At 40.3% G+C, this 12,319-nt stretch overlaps 1 protein-coding gene across 3 annotated transcripts in view; it reads right to left on the bottom strand.

Moving 5' to 3' along the window:
• The window catches only part of HERC3 (HECT and RLD domain containing E3 ubiquitin protein ligase 3), a 64,682-nt gene that overhangs the window by 22,124 nt on the left and 30,239 nt on the right, over positions 1-12,319 (bottom strand). For all 3 annotated transcript variants that reach the window (XM_060686958.2, XM_060686959.2, XM_087875129.1), the window contains 5 exons: positions 10,569-10,699; positions 6,871-7,031; positions 5,693-5,769; positions 4,774-4,898; positions 3,420-3,479 (listed from right to left, as the gene is read on the bottom strand). In XM_060686958.2, coding sequence (XP_060542941.2) covers positions 3,420-3,479; positions 4,774-4,898; positions 5,693-5,769; positions 6,871-7,031; positions 10,569-10,699 — 554 coding nt within the window. The remainder of the gene's footprint in view (positions 1-3,419; positions 3,480-4,773; positions 4,899-5,692; positions 5,770-6,870; positions 7,032-10,568; positions 10,700-12,319) is intronic.

The following is a 12,319-nucleotide window of genomic DNA, read 5'->3' as shown; positions in this document are numbered from 1 at the left end:
AACCTATAAGTATATATGACTCAAATTTCTCATACAAATATCATCTACAGAAGTGGAACCCTATCCAAAGTACAGAACCAAATATTAAGGAATTTTTTTCAGGATTATTTTATATTCCTAAATTCCAGATAGAATCCGGTCAGCTACAACAGCTTTCAAATATATAAAGTTCAACTCAAAGAATTTTGAATTCAGAGTATCTTTTCCATACATGGAACAGTCAATGGATTCAAAGCAGCCTGAATTTAAAATAGTTCACCCTTCCTTAATGAGGGGGATATAAGTTTATATTTTCTAAAATTTACAGGGTTTTTTTTCCCCTTTCTTTAGATTTGCTCAATTTTGAAAGCAGAAACACCATCAAACCAACAAAAAGCAAAATGTAACTCTTGGCCCAGAGCAAATTGTACCCACAAGTGAAACAAATGGATCAATAATTGATCCAATTAAGAAGTTCTGATAGTTCTCTTTATGATGGAGTGGAACAAATTGTAATGACACCTTCATATCAGATATGAGGAGACCAGCAAAAGAATCTGCAACATTACAAATCATGTAACTGAACATTAGATGTCTCCACAAATTAGCGTCTACAACATTTTGCAGTGAAAGAGAATTTTCGTAAGTTGTCAGTACCAAATACCAACCTCATGTTTCTTATTGGTGAGCTTGCAAGTAAACCACTGAGTCAGTTATTAGGAGCTGCAACTACAGCCGATGTTCTCTTGACAGAAGAGGAGGCTCCATTTAATCATATATTTTTACCAATTCCCTGCTAAAGCATGCAGATACAAAGAGCTAAATATAGCTTCTGAGACATAAGTACTATTGCCATAACAACACAAGACAATAGAAATAAGCAGTTCCTGGAAGTCTGTGTCCACCATTCTGGATACATAGACCTCTGGCAATATGGCAATTCAGCCAAATTGCCCCATTCTCTCTACCCATATATTAGATATACCGTATTTTTCACACTGTAAGACACACTTCCCCCCTCTCAAAAGTGGGTGGAAATGTCTGTGCGCCTTATAGAGCGAATACTGCGGTGGGGAGGGGGGGAGGGGGTTGGTATGGTGACGGCAATGCTGGAGCCTTTGCTGCTGAGCAGCTGATTGGCGATTGGATCGGCCTCCCGGAATACCACAGATCAGCTGTTGTAGGTGGCAGGGATTGCCGCCGCTGCCTATCACTGCCGCCGTTCACCGCCGCCACCGAATGGCCATCGGCAGCGGCATTGAAGGCAATCGGTGGCAGCAAATGGTGACGATTGGAAGCTATAGGCGGTGGTGATCTCCACCGCCTACAACAGCTGATTGGCGGTATTCTGGGAGGCAGATCCAACCGCCAATCAGCTGTTCGGCAGCAAAGCCTCCAGCGTTTCCCAGGGGCAGTGACAACTCAGCTCAGTTGACCGGTGGTGGGTGCAACAGAATGGAGCCCTGACGAGCCACTTGCTGAGGCTATGATAACCTGCTGAAGCTGACCAGGCTGTTTTCTGCAAGGACGCTAGCGTCTTATAGTGTGAAAAATACAGTAAGTTATCACAATAGTCTTTTGTTTCTCCCCATAAGATATGAAGAACGGCAACTCCATGAGATCAAACTTTTTTTCCTTTTTAAAAAAATCCTGCCTCTTTCTTGTATCAGGAAGCTATAGAACCAGAATATTCTAACATTGGATATACTGAAGAATATTTCTGAACAATGGACTCAGAGGTTATTTTTAATACTGTCCACAGAGACATCTGCCTCTATGGAAAGATTGTGTCTAAAATATATTATGACAGAGGATCATGTGCTCCCTAATTAAGATTGAGTTTAAAATGGATTTACAAATGAAAGCCTACAAGAATGACATGGAAAAAGATGTTACACGAGATATAAAAAAGAAACCAGTTTCATAATTAAAGGGGACATGCAAGCAATAAATCAGAAGAGTGACCTGGATAATTTTCCTATATTGGATTTACAAAAGAAGCTTGGTAACATTTTGGAGAATCTCAAGAGAAGGGACAATGAAAAAAAAAATGAAAAGAAGTCAAGTTCTATAACATTATTTGAATGGACTAAAAATTAAGATTGTTAGAAGTAAAAGGAAGGAATATAAAACAGCTGTATTTGATCAGGGTTAATATTGATATGTGATCTCTGTAACACTTAATCAGTTTCTCCTGACACTAGGGCTGAAATGACAATAATTTTTGTAGGTTTCTTTACAGATAAAAAAATGGAATATGGGAATAAGAGATTATTTGCTATACTTTAAGAAAAGATTATAAATTACTAAAAAATATTATATCTGTGCTGAAGGTGAGAATTCACTTCTATGGGTTTTTTGGTTTTTTTGCTTTACTATATTCATGCTTTTCTTTCTTTTCTCCTTTTTTTTCTTTTCCGTACTTTCTACTCGTTCATTTCATTTTTCTACATTTTTTTAGTTTATGCTGATTTTTACTGGTGTAATTACAAGTAGTCCTCGACTTAAGATCACAATGGGGCTCAAAATTTCTATTGCTAAGCGAGATAGCTGTTAAGTGAGTTTTGCCCCATTTTGCGACCTTTCTTGCCACAGTTATTATGTGAATCACTGAAGTTGATAAGTAAGTAACCCGGTTTTTAAGTGAATCTGGCTTCCCCATGGACTTTGCTTGTCAGAAGGTTGCAAAAAGTGATCACGTGATCCCAGGAATGCTGCAACAGTCATAAATGTGAAAAACTGTCATAAGTTACTTTTTTCAGTGCCATTGTAACTTTGGATGTTTACTAAATTAATGGTTGTAAGTTGAGGACTACATGTACTGTACAGGTAGTCCTCAATTTAACACAGTTCATTTAGTGACCATTCAAAGTTCTAACGGCACTGAAAAAAGGAATTTATGATTGTTTTTGACATTTACGACTTTTGCAGCATCCCTAATGGCCATCTGATCAAAATTCAGACACTTGGCAATCGACTCATATTTATGACGGTTTCAGTGTCCTGGGGTCACGTGATGACCTTTTGCGACCCTCTGACAAGCAAAGTCAATGCGGAAGCCAGATTCACTTAAAAACTGGGTTACTTACTTATCAACTTCAGCGATTCACTTAATAATTTTTGGAAATAAAATAAATAAAATAAATAACTGTGGCAAGAAAAGTCGTAAAATGAGGCAAAACTCACTTAACAAATGTCTCACTTAACAACAGAAATTTTGGTCCATTCATTGTGGTCGTAAATCGAGGACTACTTGTATAATCTTTACTTTAAAAATTACTATAAAAGAGGAAGCTATAAAACCAGTATTTCTCTTCCCTGAATCAAATCTAGTCAATTATCAGCGGTCCAAGTTTAGTAATTTATACCGATTTAACATTTCAAAAGCTGGATTGGAAAGTTAGCCAAATATTTTTTTTCCCCCATTTTAAGCTACTTACTTGTTTTCAAGGAAGCTTCCATTCCAGCAAGCTGGTGAAGATAAGATCTGCACAACCTCACTGTTTAGGACAAGGAAAACGCAAGTAAGCAAAAGACAAGAAAACTGGTTAAAGCTTATATTGCTTAGGAATTGCATGTAACTTTTCATATACTGCCTTGATTTGTTTATCCATAGTTATCTGACTTACTGAGCTGAAATTGCCTTATTATGTAAATTGTGTTTACATAATACGCTACAAAACGCTATTCACAAACTCTAACAAACTGAGTTCTTATGACATGATAACCAAAATTAATCAAATCAGATTATGGATTAATGTAGTAACTGAACCTAATTGTTATTCACCCTTTTTTCTCTAATCTGTTCAATTGCCTTTGCTCTTAACACACTGACTTAAAATATACCACACACAACTAATCTAGAAATGCCAAATATATTCTTTAGTTCAGCAGAGAAGAATTTGGTAAGAAGTGATTGAAAATATTTGGGCTAAAAATCTGATGAACAAACCTCTGGCTCAAGAAAAAAATCCTTTATGACACACCATTAAAAGATTCTCTTGAACAGCTTGACACCATGAGAAGCCAGATTGTTGGGGACAATATGCTGACTCTGTAAACCGCTTAGAGAGGGCTATAAAAGCACTATGAAGTGGTATATAAGTCTAAGTGCTAAATACTATTCTTCTAAATTATACTATTATGTATGAGTTAAATATTGGAGTGGTGCGGTGGCCTAGAGGTGGAGCTCTCACCTAACAATCAGGAGATTGTGAGTTCAATCCTAGGTAGAGGCAGATATTTCTCTCTCTGGGCACACTGAGAATATATCTGCTGAACAAAACTCCGCATTGGCGACAGGAAAGGCATCTGGCCATTAAACACTCTGCTAGCTCCATTCAGTTGCCCAGACTCCACCCCACAAGGGATTATGGAGTCGTTAAATGTATGAGTATGATGTATCAGTTAAGTGTATTATATCATTAAGAGACTGGGTTTGGTATAGTGGTTAAAAGTACCAGGCTGGACATGGGATTCCATGAGGTCAAAAGAGCTGCTAAACCACAAATCCATAATTTATGAAACTGATTATCATTTTGGATAATGAATTGCACTAGATCAGGCCTCTCAAACTGGCAGCCCGCAGATGCGTCAAGCGCAGGCCACACCCACCCCGGCTCTGCAAAGGCAAAAAAACATCACGAGACATCATTTGACGTGATCGAGTTTGATGCCCATGGTCTAGATTGAGTCAACAAGCCAAGAAAGAAGATGGCACCAAGAAAGCCAAAGATCACGTCTTTGCCCACTTATCACAATAATTCTTTACAAATTGAACAGAAGTGAACCTACTTCACTGAATTAGAGTTATTTCTTTCAGAAAGCTTTTGCCTCCACATGTCTATTGTGTTGTCATTAATCAAACAGGTGTGGTCACTGTGATTTAAGGTCCGGAAATCATCAGCTGGTAGAGAATTCTGTAAGAAGGTGCAGATTTCAAAGAGGGTTTCACTGTGAACGGGTGGAGCACCAGAGACATCACTGCTGCTTTTGTTACACTGAGAGTAGCTTTCCGGGAGGGGGGGGCAGATTTGCCCTGGATTACTCTCTGTGGGCACCTTTCCCCTCCTCCGAGCAAATGTGCAATTCATAATACTGGATAAACTACATAAAGATTACCTATCATTTCCCCAAACTTCCTTTTTTGTGGATCCTTCCCATTTCATTTCATGCATCTGTCCATTTCTTACTCCGGGGATTCTCAATTTTGGCAACTTGTGGGACTTCAAACTCCCAGAATTCCCCCATCAGCAGTACTGAAGGCCACACATCTTAAAAGCTGCCAAGGTTGAGAAATACAGCCTTATTTCTTTCAAGCCAGATAATTCTCAGTTCTTGTGGATTTTGGTTGTATGGCAAGAAACAAAACTTTGTCATTTTTATTTTATTTTTTTGCGGCTGAAAGTTGCAGAAAGAATGTAATTTGATATAGGTAGAGGAGGCTGTAGTATACTTTGCTGCCTCTTCTTTCAAGATTGGGAATTATTTATAATTACCTGTAAGTGGTAGATCCATTTAATTTATTTATTTTGCCCAAAACTAGAGCAGCATAATTTCAGGGGCGGGGGTCTCTTCATACAAAAAACAGGATGGGGGCTGCATGAGCTTCAGCCCACACTGGAAAAGGTGCATGGCCTTTACGCACAATTCAGTATTTCCCTTCCTGTAACTATAAAAGATATAATGGAAAATCCATAAAGCTTTACGTTACCTCTTTTCCTGAGCAAATTACAAATGATTGGTCTCCTCCAGAGAATATATGTTTAACAATATAATACGGGCAAGCATCTGTTGAAGAAGATTGACAAGTATTAGTTAAAACCATCAGACATCATAAATATCCCATTTGTCTTTCTTTTGGAAACCAAAATTCATATAGCCTGAAGGGTTGGGGTTGGGATCCAAAAACTGGTATCCTGTATACCCTGCTCTCTTCCAGTCACTAGAGTAATGGCTCAGTAGCTTAATGACCCCGGAGATGGTTTCTGCTCAGGTTTGAGACCTGAGCACCACGACAGGGTGAGCTCCCGTCACTCACCTCAGCTTCTGCCCACCTAGCAGTTTGAAAGCATGTTCTATGCGAGTAGATAAATAGGTACCACTTTGGTGGAGCCAGCGCTTCAGGCGGCAGAATCCCGCTGACTCGGAACCTTCCTGGTTGTGAGACCGTTTACGAGGAGGCCCCGGGGGAGAGAGGAGGGCTTTTGATGACGCTGCAGGGAAAGCCGCTCATCTTTCTTTTCTGGTGTGAAACCAGCTCACCCTCCTGTGGTACACCATGGGAAGCGTGCAAGCGTGTACTTACCACAGCTGCTAAACAGGCAGCCAAACCACTACTCTGCATTAGCATTGTAGTCCTTGAGTTACAACCACAATTGAGTCCAAAATTTATGTTGCTCACTGAAACATTCGTTAAGTGAGTTTGCTCCATTTTACGACTTTTCTTTCCACAGTTGTTAAGTGAATCACTGCATTTGTTAAATTAGTAACCCGGTTGTTAAGTGAATCTGGCTTGCCCGTTGACTTTGACTGTCAGAAGATCGCAAAAGCTGATCACGTGACACCAGGACACTGCAACCGTCGTAAATAGCTGCCAAGCATCTGAACTGAGAGCATGTGCACCAAAGACAAATTCCTTGTGTGTCCAATCACGCTTGGCCAATAAAGAATTGTACTGTACTGTATTGTATTGTATTGTTGATCATGTGACCATGGGGATGCATCGAAGGTCGTAAGGATGAAAAACGGTCATAAGTCACTTTTTTCAGTGCCGTTTGAACTTCGAACGATCACTAAACAAACTGTTGTAAGTCGAGGACTACCTGTAGTCTACTGGCTAATGTAACAACGCCATACGCTAAAGAAACAAATACAATTCTAGTCACTTACCTGCTCTACCAGAGATCTGCTCATCATAAGCTGCCCAATGGCCTTTGACTGGAGAAGGACATTTAACACTGCAGATGTGTCCAGTTCCCAGCTGGCCTTTCGTTCCACAGCCAAATGCATAGATCATTCCTGAAGAAGGCACAAAGGCTAGAGTGTGCTGTCTGAAAATATCAAAATAACCAAACCGTTTGTAAAGCAGTTCATCTTCAACAACCAATTATATTCAGTGTAAAACTGAACTTGAAAGAGGACAACTCTTTTTTTTTTTCCTCCCTGACCATTCATCTATTTCACAAGTGTCAAATTCTTTTTGGATAAAAATTTGGTGGGTCATGCAGAATGTTTTGAAGAAAAAAATTCAATTTTCCCCACAATTGTTTTTATTGGGTATAGTTAAGGGTTTTACTTTGGGTGAAACAAAGTTGATATTGTACATGATAACAGCTGCGAGACTATTGATAGGTAAATACTGGAAGAATGAAGCTTTGCCCACGATCGAGGAATGGACTTTGAAGATGGCCAGTTTTGCAGAGATGGCGAAGATTTCAGCATATTTAAAAGACTGTACACAAGAGACTTATGAATGGGAATGGAAAAAGTGGATAGATTATGTTCAGAACAAATATCAAACTAGGAAGTATCAAATAGCTTTTATTTGAAAATGTTATATTAAGATAGAAACTTTTTAATGTAATGAAGATGAAAAATTATAAGGGGGAAGGAGGGGTTCAAGTTTTATACAAGTTTTATATAAAGGAGGGGTTTTTTATTTTTATTTTTTTACTTAATATGAGTATATTGTGCGGAAGTCCGGGGGGAGGGGAGGGTTAGGGTGGGTTAGGGAGGCTGGGAAGTTTGGGGTGGGTTGAGGGGGGGGGAAAAGAGTGAAAATGTAATTGTAAAACTTTTGCAATTAAAAAAAAAAAAGTGTCAAATTCACCCCGTCACATTGCTGTCACGTTTTTTCCTTTCGCAGAGCTGGGTGGGCGTGGCCTGCGCGTGAAGCCAGTTTGACACGCCTGATCCAGGGGTGAAATGCTCCCAGTTCAGACCGGACCGCCCAATCCGGTAGCGATGGCGGCGGGTGGTTCGGAGAACCGGTAGTAAAAATCCCTGCGCCCCCCCCCCCCCACCATGCCCAGCTGAGCCGCACAATCATCAGAGGCTTTTTTTTTTTTTTTACTTTTAAAAGCATTTTTTCTACAACCTCTTCCGACGAAAAAATGCTTTTAAAAGTAAAAAAAAAGCTTCGGATGATCGCACAGCTCAGCTGGTATCGTCAGAGGCTTTTCAAAGCATTTTTTAAAAACCCTCTCTGACGATCCCAGCTGAGTTCAGAAGCTTTTCAAAGCATTTTTTGCAACCTCTTCAAGAGGTTGTAGAAAAAATGCTTTGAAAAATAAATAAAAAAAAAAGTTGGCCACACCCACTCAGTCACATTACGCCCCCCCCACCAAGCCACACCCACAGAACCGGTAATAGCAAATTTTACGTTTCACCCCTGCCCTGATCTATTTGGTAGTGCATTGGTTAACTGCAGTACTGCAGGCAAACTCTGCCCACAGCCTAGGGTTCAATCCTGATGGGGTTCGAGTCTTTCCGTCCTTCCAAGGTGAGTAAAATGAGGTCCCAGATTGTTGGGGGCAATATGCAAACATTATAAACTACCCAGAGAGAGCTGTAAAGCATTGGGGGGCGGGCATATAAGTCTGAATGCTGGAGCAGTGCGGTGGCCTAGAGGTGGCGCTCTCGCCTCACAATCAGGAAGCTGTGAGTTCGATCCTAGGTAGAGGCAGATATTTCTTTCTCTGGGCACACTGAGAATATATCTGCTGAACAAAACTCTGCATTGGTGACAGGAAAGGCATCAGGCCATTAAAACTCTCTGCTAACTCCATTCGGTTGCCCAGACTCCACCCCGCAAGGGATTATGGGGTCGTTAAATGAAGATGATGATGATATACATCTGAATGCTATTGCTACTTCTAGTTACACTTGTAAGATAGAAAAAAAGCAGATCTCCACTCCCACCCTTCTCCAGTCCGTCCTTCTGCTACCATCATGACCAGCTCAGAGCCAACACAATATTGATGACTGTTCTAGCAATACAATGGAGACCTTGAAAGGGGCAAATAAAACCTAACTTGGTAAACACCTCCTGTGATAACATTCTTCAGGTAAAAAGGTGAGCCAAGCTGGGCAGTTCAAAATGCATCATCCCACTCCCAAATTTTTAAGAGGCATCGCTAAAGAAGAGACCACAAAGTCTCTGTAGGAACTGCAGAGAAGAACATCCTGTGAGAATTCTTAAAATTACTTGCCTAAGCACATATCTTTCCCAATCGCTTAAGAGTGAAGAGATTTCTGCATTCCTTACAGATCACCCTCTGATCTCACAATTTTGCCTTCTCCCATCCTGGTGTCTCCTACCTGCTGACACTTCATTTGTATAATCCCAAACAACATGGCTACTGCCCAGCTCAGCTACAATGATCCAGATTCTGGAAAACCATTGTAAACCATAACCAACTTCATTCCATCCAGAACTCCACTAAAGCTGCCTCTAAATTGTATTGCCTGCTTCATGACTGTGGCCTGAATAGAGGTAAGAGGCTAGGCCTCTGCTTGTTCATTATTGTATCAGTGTTTCAACTTTGATTAAGCATGTTGGTTAAATAGAAAATGATGGTTGAAGCAGATGTCATTTTCCATTAGAGCAGGCCTGTCAAAACTGGCGGCCCGTGGGCCAGATGCGTCATGCGCAGGCCACACCCACCCCGGCTCAGCCAAGGCAAAAAACGTCGTGATACATCACAATATGTCACATGACGCGATCGAGTTTGACACCCGTGCATTAGAGCAATATCATTCCAATTTGTCCATTTTCTTTTAAACTATTTAAATCGTATGAAAACAAAACAGTACCTAAAATTATTATTTATTATTATTTATTTATTGGTAATTTTAAATTAAACCTTTATTATTGCAAAAATGCTATTCCAAATGGGTCTGAGTTTCTGAGCTGCGAAGGCGAGGTTTATAATCTCTGCCCAATAGCAGATTAAGGCAAACATCTAAATCTGCAATTTCTCCAGATGTTGCTAAGTGTCCCAGTTTCAGAGTTGGGCTCCTGCCGGTTCAGACCATTTCAGGGGAACCGGTAGTTGCGAACTGATAGTTGTGACCAACAGGTAAGCCTGGGTGGGCCCGCCCACCCGCTTAGGCGCTATCCCTTCCTATATCGCAGTATTTTTGAAGCCACACGTATGCGCGGACGGCTGTGCACGCTCACATTTTTTGTGCCGGTGAACCAGTTGTTACATTATGTGACGCCCACTTCTGTCCAGTTTCCCATTCCAAATATATTGGGAATAAAAGGTAAAAGAAATCATCCACATCAGTGTTTCTCAACCTTGGTAGCTTGAAGATGGGTGGACTTCAATTCCCAGAATCCCCCAGCCAGCAGCACTGGCTGGGGGATTCTGGGAGTTGAAGTCCACCCATCTTCATGTTTCCAAGGTTGAGAAACATTGATCCAAATGAACAGTTTTGGACACCAAACATATAATAAGGAGCATCCAACATTGCTGATTAAGTCTCCTGAAAGTTCACTTTCCTCTAAATTTTATTTTCTGTTTGTTTAAGCAAGGCTGACAACCTTTGGCCTTGTGAAAAGATTTGTCCAAAAGGCTACTCACCTACCACAAGCGATCTGGGAGACTTCACTGCCCATCAGCTCCAAAACTCTTCTAGGGTTGACTTCATCGTTCAATGAGTCATGACCAAGTTGCCCGCATGAACCAGCACCAAAGGTAAACACTCCTCCACTCTGCAACAAAGATCACAAGAACATTTTCATTTAGAGTAAAGCTTCCTTTGACCCCAAATAAGTTTCTTCTTCAGAGCCCCAAAGCAAACAGTTCTGATAGAAATCTCAACAACTTTGAATACAAACTTTTGGGGAAAATTTTTAATTGGCTATGGTATGAAAGAGGAAGAAATGAAGGGGAGAAAAAGGATATGCTATATTTTTCAGAGTATAAGACGCACCTTAGTTTTTGGGGAGGAAAATAAGAAAAAAGCTGATTGCTGGGCCTCCCGGAATACCCCCAATCAGCTGTTCTCAGAGGTGAATTTTAGCAACAGGTTCATTGGTTGTGAGCTCTGTGCCTTGCTTTTTTTTCAACCTCTGAAAATTCTGAAATTCTGAAACTCTGTTTCAGGAAAAACTTTTTTTCTGAAGCTACCTTTCAGTGGCTTTTTTTTCTGAAGCTCTATTTGGAGGCTTTTTTCCTGAAACTTCGTTTCTGAGGCTTTTTTTCTAAAGCTTCGTTTCTGAAGCTCTGTTTGGAGGCTTTTTTCTGAAGCTTCATTTCTGAGGCTTTTTTCTTGAAGCTTCGTTTCTGACGCTTTTTTTCTAAAGCTTCATTTCTGAGGCTTTTTTTCTGAAGCTTCGTTTCTGAAGCTCTGTTTGGAGGCTTTTTTTCTGAAGCTTCATTTCTGAGCTTTTTTCCTGAAGCTTCGTTTCTGAGGCTCTGTTTGGAGGCTTTTTTCTGAAGCTTCGTTTCTGAGGCTTTTTTTCTAAAGCTTCATTTCTGAGGCTTTTTTTCTGAAGCTTCCTTTCAGAGGCTTTTTTTTCTGAAGCTCTATTTGGAGGCTTTTTTCTGAAGCTTCATTTCTGAGGCTTTTTTCAGCCTCTGAAATCTCCGTTTGAGAGGCTGGGTGGGGTTATATTCGGAGTATAAGACGCACTCAGATTTTCACCCTCCTTTTTTGGAGGAAAAGGTACGTCTTATACTCCGAAAAATATGGTACATTTCTTAAGCACTAAACAAAGAACTAAGTCTACATTTCTTATGTGCTAAAACCCCACCTCTCTGATGTACTAAATAATGAACGAGCACTAAAATATATGCATGCAATTTTATACAAATTATTTGCACTTATGTCAGTATACTTGGAGACAGAGAAAAAGAAAATACTATAAATTAAGAAAACAGTGCATATGCCTAAATATTCTCCAAATAGAATTACTTGAGATCATCCAATTGTTGAACTATGGGAAAAAATATTTAGACACTTGCTGGGTCTTCAAGAATATTACCAATTTAAATTGCTAGTGATGAATGTCCCAGTCATACACATACACTCGGTTATTAGAATAACTTGATTACAATTTATGCTCCTTGGTTGGTATGTGAAATTAGGGCAGGGCTGTCAAACTCCCGGCCCACAGGCCGGATGCGTCATGTGCTGGCCACGCCCACGCCCGGTTTAGCGAAGGGGGGAAAAGTCCCGATACATCACATGACGCAGCTGTGACGACGTGAGTTTGACGCCTCTAAATTACAGGCACTTAGTTTTTACTTACATCAGAAATGCTACCCTCCATTTCAGTCCTATTCTTTGGAACCTACTCCTCTTTGAAAGATATTTGAAGTCCAAACTC

The sequence above is a fragment of the Pantherophis guttatus genome, chromosome 8 (genome assembly GCF_059756535.1).
Source record: "Pantherophis guttatus breed Tessera chromosome 8, ASM5975653v1, whole genome shotgun sequence".
In the NCBI taxonomy this organism is placed as follows: Eukaryota; Metazoa; Chordata; class Lepidosauria; order Squamata; family Colubridae; genus Pantherophis; species Pantherophis guttatus.
This window is presented reverse-complemented; position numbering and strand designations above follow the sequence as displayed.